The sequence below is a fragment of the Sesamum indicum genome, linkage group LG1 (assembly GCF_000512975.1).
Source record: "Sesamum indicum cultivar Zhongzhi No. 13 linkage group LG1, S_indicum_v1.0, whole genome shotgun sequence".
NCBI lineage: Eukaryota > Viridiplantae > Streptophyta > Magnoliopsida > Lamiales > Pedaliaceae > Sesamum > Sesamum indicum.
The window spans coordinates 15,584,204-15,594,874 of record NC_026145.1 but is presented as its reverse complement, the minus strand read 5'-3'; the positions used below and the strand labels follow the sequence as shown (position 1 = coordinate 15,594,874).

Sequence of the window (10,671 nt, the reverse complement as noted above, 5' to 3'; positions counted from 1 at the left end):
CTGTCAGAACACTGATGCTAGGGGTAGTTGTCTTCTGGTTTTCATATTTTTCTTTTCTTTTATGGTGGAGGTGCTATCAGTCTAGGTTTTCCCTACCAGTTTAGCTTCGAGAAATTTGGTCTATTTTACCTGTTTGTAAAAGAGGAGAAGTGCAAACAAGCTTCACGCAGTTAAATAAATTACACATTCAGTTCAACTGAGATATGTTTTAAAAATTATGATCTAATGGACCTAATTCACATTTATAATATGAAATTACTGCATTGGCTGGGAAGCATAATTTCTCCAGAAAACAATTTCACACAGGATGCAATGTAGTATGATATTTACTTTGGTTAATATGGGTTTGTTTCATTAGCTTGTTACTTATGTGGAGATAACATATTTATTAGTTTTGACAATTAGTATCTTGGTTGCCATTTTGATCTTTTCGACTCATCTACAGTTAGACATATTCTCAACACTCCCAGCATCATGCCTGATTGAAAAAGTTCTAGTATGGCTTAATTGACACTTGTTTTTGCAGAATGATTCATGGTCTGCGTATCAAAGATGGAAAAGCAACATATGTATCCCGCTTTGTGAAGACATCACGCCTTAAACAAGAAGATTTTTATGGCGGATCAAAATTTATGAAGGTATGCACAGGAATAGTGCACAAGCTAATAGGTGTTTCTTCTTTTATCCCTCTCTCCAATTCTGTTCCCCCAGCACTTTTGTTACAAATGATCGTAAGAAGAGTTTTTCAGATCAATCTGCTTGCCTTTCTAAAGTGTTTCAGATCTGCATAATCATATTTTTGGTACTAAGTTCTGCCTTTTCCAATGTGGTTGGATTAATGAAAAGAATTGCGACAAAATGAAAAACCTGCTGTTGTACTAAGATCTGATTACTGCTTGGGCATTTTCTAAAGGTCAATCTATATCTATATCTATACTATCTATGAAAGTATGAAACAAGTGTTTATTCCTATTATGAAAAAAAGACATTCATATCCTTATTTAAATAATATTTCTAATAAGAGATAAGACTTAGGTTTTTCTAATTACAAAATAAAAAGTTGTATTAGTGAAAGAAACTATTTAGCAGTCCTAATTCCTCAAATGTATCTATATATTATAATGTAGAATGAAAAGCGTTTCCAACTAAAACAAAATAAAAAGACAAATAAAAATTCAATGCAATTAATTTTCTATAAATGTTTATATATATTTTAAGAAAAAAGTTAATTTACTAATGTACATGGTAAAATGTTAAAACTTAAAAAAAATCACAAAACATATAAAAGAATAAACATCATAGATTTAAAAAAAACAGTAACCACTATTATGAAATTGGAATTACTTCAAATATTTTAAAACAAGTGAGATCTGACTAATTGATTATTGAAATATTGGATAAATCTTTGTGTATTTGTTTTTAACAGTAATGTTAATTTTTTGTCAAAGCATCACGTGCGGTGCACGTATAAAATCATATATTTGAAAATAAATGCATTACTTATTAGTGATATACAAACAATTATTCAATATTAACAACTTAAATTGCCAAAGTCCCTTATTTCGGATTTTTTGAAGTGATTCCAATTTAATAGGATAAGCCAATTTTATTTATAGTTCTTTTAGTGTTATTTCTATGTGAATTTATGCAAGTTAGATAATTTTTCCGTAAAAAGTAACAGTAACGAACAAAATAATATATAACATCAATCAATTTAAAAAATTAGAAGAAAAAGATGCTTATGAAAAAATAGCAAAAGAGAGAATATAATATTGCAAAATTAATGTTACAAATATATTAATAAGATTAAAAAAACTATTGAATAAACGAAAAATATTAATAACATGTAAAAGTAAGATTTTAAAATTATTGCATTTTAGTAATAAACTAAATTTTAATTTTATAATTATATTTTCATATTAATAATCAAAATATTAAAGGATCAACTGAGTAGCCATAAAGTAATTATACATAGAAAATGAGCCAAGTGTATTGAAAATCTAGAAATAGAGTTATGAAAAAAGGATAAGTCAATATTAGAATAGGACTAGATATTTGCAAATAAAAATGCTAATTTTATTCAATTGAAACTTTTGAAAATTTCCAAAAATGATTGGATCTCTTACCAATTGACTTTTTAGTTTGACTTCTTGATCTTAAAGAGTGTCTAATTAAATTGAAAAAATTCTTATACAAAATAATAAATAAGTTACTTTGACTAATCGAGTTCTTGTTAATATTTAATGATTCTTTGTACATCACTAATAGGTAATGCATTTACCTTCATATATATATATATATATATATATATATTTAAAACGTGCATTGCATGTGATAGTTGCTAGTTATTACCGTGCTTTTCAACCACTCACAAAAATACAGCAGCAAGAAGTTTCACCTTGTAATGTCTCACTCAATTCTTAATTCTCTTTTTTTTTGTAGCCAAGATGTTAAACGGTGTAATCTCTCATAAATTAAAAAAATAAAAATAAAAATGAAGATGTTATACCATGTAATGTCTTGGATTAGAATAAAAAATAAAACTTAAAATGGGATGTGGCAGGGTGTAACGTCTTCTGATAGTTGTGTGAGTAGTTGAAAAGAGCGGTAGCTTATCATTATTATTATTCATGTTAATATTTTTTAAATAATTACCCATGTTCTACAGCTATGAGATAATACTTGTTCAGCTTTTCTCCAGTCTCATCATTACCTAGCATCAGTTCGTACAAGAAGAATTACTAATGAGTGCAAACAGGTTAACTTATAGAGGATTCAAGTTCTTCACTTTTGCCTTTTTGTTAAGTAAAGTAACTGAAGAATGATCCCTTCGACATAGAAAATGATCATAACTACTGGAATGCTTGTTAAATCATGTGGCATTATCTGAGCCTTCCCATGAAGTACCGATGTGAGATTTGTTTAGTAATATTTGTCAACCATATTCCAAGTGCTTAAACTGTTGGCGAAGGGCTATGGGGCCCTTTGATCTCTTTCATTGTTATGGCCAAGGATGGCACACACCATGGCCAATAGGTTTAGGTGTTTGAAGTTACGAGACATTGAAGCACAATCCTATTTGCCCTTGGTCATACTACTCTGTAAACTTTGATATATACTCGAATTGTTGCCAAAAAGAATATGTTCACATCTATATCTATATTTTTACTATTACAAAAGTATGAATAACTTGGCTCTAATCCATAGTAAATTACCGACCGACATGACCACCTTGTTTACGTTTCTGAACCTACCAAAAATTAATAAATAATTGCATTACATGCATTATTAGGTACTTACTACTGAAAATTTCAAATTCTGATTCATTTTTTTTTTTTTAAAATTTGGTGGAAATAATGTATCTAGCTTAAGATTGAAAAATCATCCTTCTAACATAGAGGGTGATTGAGCTTTAGGTGTCTCCAATTCTAGTAGGATATTAAGTGCTTCATAATGATCTGAGAAACACTCCTAGGTTTTCCTGAGGAATTGAAAATAACTATAGACCGCCTCAAGTCAAAATATTTATATCTTGATAGACCTATATGTGAAAATATTGAGTCTTACTTGCAATCGGTAGAAGTTGGAAGTAATCAAATGCAGGCATGATGCTGCAGGCCTAAAAATGTAGTGGTGTGCAATGACCTGTGATTTTGCTGAAAGGAAATTATATGACGTTAAAATAGTTAAATGGAAGCAGATGAATGCCACCTCAAAACTTATCTTTGAATGGTTGATGTAGAATCATTTTGAAACTAATTATCTTTTGACATTCTTTTTATTCTTCTGATTTCACACTCAAGCAACATGGGTTTTGCACTTCAAGGTATAAGACATCAGTTTACATGTCCCTTGTTCAATGCCTTGTAATGTCAATGTGATTGCAGGTTGGTGACCTGAAGGGGATGTTTGGACTTATCATGGTTAACATGCAAATGCTAAGAGCAAAACTCAAAGTACTTGATGTTTCCTATGGTGTTGGTACAGGTAGGTTAATCATGGTGCTTGGTTATGTCTACCCTTCTCCTTCTTGCTCTCCATTCTGGAGGTATCGGCAACTTCAGTAATATTTTTATTAAGCTATTACAAACTCCCAAGTACCTGATTCTGTTTAAATTATGTTTTATAGGTCCGTCACATGTATGTGCTGCCCTTCTGCAGAAGTGATTTTGCATCTTTGGTATTTATGTTTTTTTTTTCTTTTTGTTGGTCTTCTCTTTCAGCTAATACAGCACTCATATACCACCACGGGAAGCTTTTGGCGCTCAGTGAGGCTGATAAACCATGTAAGCTTGCGTTATTTCTGGCATTTAGTCCTAGAACGATGTAACTTCCTACAGGCTTGAATTTTGCCCTGAGCCAGTCTTTATGTGGTTTCACATGCCTTCCCCTTGTCGTCATTTTCTCCTTTTCCATTTCTGTCTTAGAGCTGAATGTGACTTTATTTGGGGCATATAGTTAGCCAAACAATGTCTCACTTTAGCTAAAAGCCAGAATTGCCTCCTAAATACTGTGTCATCTGTTTTCATGATTTATTCAATCTATTTTGTAGATGCTATCAAAGTTTTGGAAGACGGTGATCTGCAAACCATTGGCATGCTGGATTATGACAAAAGACTGGCACATTCTTTTACTGCTCATCCTAAGGTTGACCCATTCACTGGTAAGATTGATGTCCATGTGACCACTTCAGAAGTAATTCATGCAATCAAGTTTTATATATGTCCACCTATACCTCTTTCCTTGATCTGATAAGGTGATTGATTTATCTCCTTTTGACTTATCCTGTCCATCTGGTGTAGATTACCTCTCATCTAGCTGCATAAGATCCTCCTATAGTAACTGTTTTAGTAATGGTAACTAGTTTGCCTATAAAATGTATAATATAAAACAGCAGACGGCCGGAGAGGTGAAATACCATGTGGTAATGAAAACCAGATGGTTCAGAAATTCTACTTGATGCACACTAAAGTTTTCTTACTGCACAGGCAAACGAAATATGAGCTCACATCACATTATCTATGCTCTACAGCATTGTGCTTGATTAGGAAAAGAATGATTAAGATTAATCATTTAATGCTTGGATCATGATTGTATGGTGCAGGGCCTTTCTTCTCACAGTAGGAATTCTCCGCATTGTGTGAACTTAACTTTTGTCCGTATCAATTATATCTTGATGAGGGTCTTTCTTGTTTTGGTCTATCTCACTTTGCATTATGTGGATGTCTGTCAATTACTTTAAGTCCAAACCTTACTTCTCCTTGTGTTCCTGTAAGTTTGCTTTGTCAATGAAGAAGTGGAAGCTAGTGGTGGATAATTTAGCAACATTACTTTCCATGAAGTAATGTCTTAGTCATGGCATATTGAGCAATAACAGTGTGCACCATGAGTAGCTATCCTGAATGAATAGGCAGAAACAAAAGTGTGGTAGGGATGCTTGAATTGTTTTTCAATTTTAAATTCCACTAGCTTCATCTTAAAGAATGACATGTGAAATATCTCTTTCTGATTCTTGCAAGCAATTTGCTTATATAAGTTTTTTCATACAGGGGAGATGTTTACATTTGGCTATTCACATACGCCGCCATATATCACATACAGAGTCATATCAAAGGAAGGTGTCATGCAGGACCCCGTGCCAATAACAGTAGCAGACCCAATCATGATGCATGATTTTGCCATTACTGAAAATTATGCAGTTTTTATGGATCTGCCATTATACTTCAGGCCTAAGGTATGACGATTATGCAACATAACAATTAACAATTTTACATGCCTGTTATTTTGACATGATATGCCGTAGTAATTGATTACTTTTTTCACATACATGCGTGCTTGCAGAGAACATCTGGCTGTCCTGACCTTTCCTGACAATGGATTTTCAAGATCTGATTTAATAGTTGTAGCAATTGACTATTTTGATGTCAATGTGATTCTTAGTTGACTCCTGTTTCTTCTGACAGCTTCTTTTTATGGTTTAGGAGAATCATCATTCTGAAATATCAAAATGATATTTAATAACTCCGAACATAATCCATCTGAAATCAAGCTTGTACAATGTTCATCAAAATGTAAATGGTTTATTAGACATATTTTGCTTTAAAATTGTGGGTATATTGCTAATTTTACTTCATTGTTATTGTTTTTATTATTGAACCAATCATGATAGTCAAAATTTCACTAATTCAGAAGTATTATATTTTCAGGAGATGGTAAAGGATAACAAGTTCATTTTCAGTTTTGATCCTACTAAGAAAGCTCGTTTCGGGATCCTCCCACGGTACGCAAAGAATGAGCTTCTGATCAGGTGGTTTGAGCTTCCAAATTGCTACATATTCCATAATGGTGAGCAACTTAATCCTCATGCCTTACAATTGTAAGTAAAATGTTCTTTGAGTTATTCCATTAGTCTTCACTAGTTGAGAAGTCAATGCATCTATACTTTGTACATGTTGTCCTTATCATCATCTATGTCCAAGCAAAAACTTTACAGATCCAAAATGTCTATGATCACCTTATTTAACAAGTATTTAAGAGAATTTTGAATAAGCTTCCTTGTAATAGATTATAAATCAGTTGTTCTAGTTGATGACTCATCATGAATCTCAAACAAAGCCCCATATTTACTTGAAGCTGTTTGTTCTTTCATCACAATATGGTATTATCTAGAAATTATGTTTGAATAGTGGAAATAGTGGTGCCATAATTCTTTGCTTGAAAATACACAATAGATAAGCAACCAACTTTGAATCTCCTTTTAGTAGAAAAGTTATTTCCAGTAGTTGGTTCAATTGAACTTGATCTTAAGATGATAAAAGGACCTTTTAGGGTTACTTAGATTTAAACTATGTTAACACGTCGGACCATAAAAAAAATTATGTATGATTGTGAAAATAGGGTTGAGAACCAGTGTTGCATAATGAAGACATTTCCAACCAAAAACACTCAGAAATTGCTTGAAGACAAACATGTTTTCACATTTTCAAAGTTTGAAAGAAAATGAAAAAGAAACAGAATAGGCCCAAAGAATCTTGAGTTCACTCACAGATGAAACGGAATCATCGGAAGTGTGCAAAATATGATTCTCAATAAAGTATGTCTATCTTTGTTCAATCTCACATTCTCCACTGTTCTAATAGTTGGCTCTAGGCATCTTATCACTCAATAATATTGGTTCTCATTATTTTTAAATGAAGTGGTAGAGGGTTCTTGTCTGACATAGAAAAGAAAAAAGGGAAATTAGAAAATTAGATCATTTTGTGTATGGAGTCGCACAACCCAACAAAAAAGCTTATCTGTGCACCAAATCTTCGTATGACTAGAAGGAGGTTGGAGGGTTTGATGCATGCGAAGTTCTCGACAAATTTTATGGATTGCCTAGTCTTCAGTTGACTTAAAAGAACCTTCTCTTCCAAGTTCTCAACCTTTGCCACTCGAGCTAGTCTCTGTGGGAACTTGAAATAAAATCAAAATATAACTACACAAGATTGATTATAAGAAAAACCATTTGAAAGTCGTAATGATAGTATAGTTATTCACCACTATAATATTTTTACATGCTTCCAGTTTTGCTGTTCTGACGTAATGTATATCCACCTGTTTGTCAGCCAATGCCTGGGAGGAAGGAGATGAAGTTGTTCTAATTACTTGTCGACTTCAAAATCCTGATCTTGACATGGTCAATGGCTCTGTGAAAGAAAAGCTTGAGAATTTCACAAACGAACTGTGAGAAACCTACATGTTGATAAATGAATACTCGTCTAACCTATCTTAAAGATGGCACTGAATGTAGCGGTTTCTCTCAGGTATGAGATGAGATTCAACCTAAAAAGTGGTCTGGCTTCACAGAAAAGATTATCTGTGTCAGCCGTAGATTTTCCCAGGGTGAATGAAAGTTTCACTGGCAGGTAAAATTTTATTAACTTCGTCAATGATTTCGCTGAATTTGAAATTGAATAATCTAAAAGATAAATAATTTTGCATTTCATAAAACATAACACTCATTCATTAACTTCAGCAATCCAAGATGTTTGGTAATGAATGATCTAGTCGTGTTCTTGTATGTTTGGCAGGTATCATACATGAAATTTGTTTCTTGTTCTAATACATGGTCCAATTCTATTATTTATGTTTCCGTCAACATGTCAAAAATTTTTATTGTTCTTCTATGAGGAAAATCATAAGTATTTTGTGAATTCAGGAAACAACGTTATGTGTATGGGACGATACTGGATAGCATTGCTAAGGTGACTGGAATCATTAAATTTGATTTACATGCTGAACCAGAGACTGGAAAAGAAAAGCTTGAAGTTGGAGGAAATGTTATTGGTATCTTTGACCTGGGACCTGGAAGATTTGGATCAGAAGCTATCTTTGTTCCCCGGCAGCCTGGTACTACATCCGAAGAAGATGATGGCTACTTGATTTTCTTTGTACATGATGAGAACACCGGGTACATTCCACATAGACTACATTGTTTTTAGTCTTATTTCCATGAACTAATACAACAAATATTGCCCAAATGGAAATCTCTGGCATGAAATGGAAGTTTATTCGAGCACCCTGGGTAAAAGAATATGAACAAATGAAATATTTATAAGGTCATCAAATTAATAACAATACCACCTGGAAATCGCAATTATAACTATGTAGACTTGAACTTTTTTTTAAAAAAAATAAAAAATAAAAAAATATGTCCAATACCTCACAGCTTGGTAGAATCTGGCGATGAGAATACACACACACACATACAGGGTAACTAGACTTTACAAGTTACAAAGTGCAAGTTCACAAAAAATTACATGTAGATTCCAAATTTGACAGCATAAGCTATGGATGAGTGGAGACATATAAACTACAGCTTGTTATTAGGTCTTGACCATAAAAGATAAAGATCAATTCTGAAGCTCTTCTTGTCCAAAACATAAGATTCAGTTGTCATGGTTCCTAAAGCAACTCATAGCACTCAAACTGTGGACTCTAGATCCTATCCATGAGAATTGATGGTTGATGTTTTGGTCATTCAATATTATAACAAGTTTGAGTTATCTCGAGCACTGACACGTCTGGGGATGCTAGCGATGTTATCCATTATGTTGTGTCCTCGTACGCAGTTGAAGATATTGGGTATCTGAGACGAGAGAGTTTGTCATGCACTTAAATTTGTGGTACTGAATCGGGGAATGCATACCAGAAGAAAAACTGTTAAACTGTTTCCTCTTCTTTAGTTTACATGCGTAGTGTGTCATGAATTCAGTTGCTTACTCCTCTTTTCATTTACCGCTACTAATTACACCTTTATCTTTTCACCATTTTATCTCTTCCATTATATGTTTTCTGGATGCATTGGAGTATCTTATTTTTGGTAAACACAGCAAATTCTGACTAAATCTTTGCTTCAATGAGATCTACAGAAAGTCAGCAGTTAATGTGATTGATGCAAAAACAATGTCAGCTGATCCTGTTGCTGTAGTTGAACTGCCAAAAAGAGTTCCATATGGTTTCCATGCCTTCTTTGTGACTGAGGTCAGTACATCATCCCTTCTTTTACTTCATCTTTTCCTCCTGTATTCTGTTATGTTAACGATAGAAAAACGACCATTGCCCACATCAAAGGATCTTATGTAAGATATTCCACAGCTATTCCAAATTCACTGAAGAGGGGGTTTGGTTGAGCTTATAAGCTCTTTAAATAACTTATAAGATGTTTAAGAGTTAGTTAGATTTTCTGCGGTGCTTGGAAATTTGTTTTAAGAAATAAGGTTATAAGATTAAAAGATAACATTATAGGCGCTTATAAGTTCATTTTAAAAAAAAGAAAAAGTTCTCGACTTATTTATAAGATCTTAACAATCTTTTATTCAACTTTATTCATATTCATTACAAATTTGTCATTTATGATCTTATTGATTTATAACCACTCTAAAACCTTATTTTAAATTAAGATCTAACACATCATAAGCTCTAAATTAATAGAATAAACTTTATGAGGTTGTGATATCTTTTAAGTTCGTTCAGCCGAACACCATCTACGTCGACCATAATGTGTGGTTTTCTTTTGTTAGAAGTGCTCGTCCACATTTGCACATCATAAGAATCTCAACACTTACACTACCTATAATGTTTTCGTCCTCTTTTTACTCAAGATTGCAACTTAACATACCTTTTCAGTAGATTTATGCTTCATTTTGTTATGTAATATTATCATTATTTGATTGAGAATTTTTTGAACAGGAACAACTTCAAGAACAAGCAAAGCTGTGATGATGTTGCGATGATCCCATGCACGTGCCAAGAATTATCCCGTGTATTATAGTTCTATATACTAGCAAAAGTATAACTTGCACGTAGAAGTGCTTGTACAACAGAGAAATTTATTCATAAAAATTTGTGGATGATTTAATTTATGACGTGTTATAAGTGCATATTTGTGCCGAATTATATGAATTTATCTCGAGTTGTATTTGAATCGATAAATTTGAAGAAAATTTTCAAATGATTTCGCATCAAATGAATTTGAAATTTATCAAATATGTAACAAAACGAAGTGAATGGATTATAAATCATTTGAATTTAAATTTATCATATTTGATGATATTAATAAAAGATTAGATAAAATTTTATATTTAGTTCTGATTAATTTATTATTATTTTATTGCATATTTAATAAAT

The 10,671-nt window shown here is 32.4% G+C and overlaps 1 protein-coding gene across 1 annotated transcript in view; it reads left to right on the top strand.

Annotated features, from left to right (window-relative positions):
• Nucleotides 1–10,476, top strand: part of LOC105169135 (carotenoid 9,10(9',10')-cleavage dioxygenase 1) — a 12,602-nt gene extending 2,126 nt beyond the window's left edge. Inside the window, 11 exon segments of the mRNA XM_011089441.2 lie at nt 527–638; nt 3,888–3,987; nt 4,224–4,286; nt 4,553–4,663; nt 5,550–5,734; nt 6,207–6,345; nt 7,608–7,725; nt 7,806–7,907; nt 8,201–8,452; nt 9,414–9,525; nt 10,234–10,476. Of these exon segments, the coding sequence (XP_011087743.1) occupies nt 527–638; nt 3,888–3,987; nt 4,224–4,286; nt 4,553–4,663; nt 5,550–5,734; nt 6,207–6,345; nt 7,608–7,725; nt 7,806–7,907; nt 8,201–8,452; nt 9,414–9,525; nt 10,234–10,263 (1,324 nt within the window). The 3' untranslated portion in view covers nt 10,264–10,476.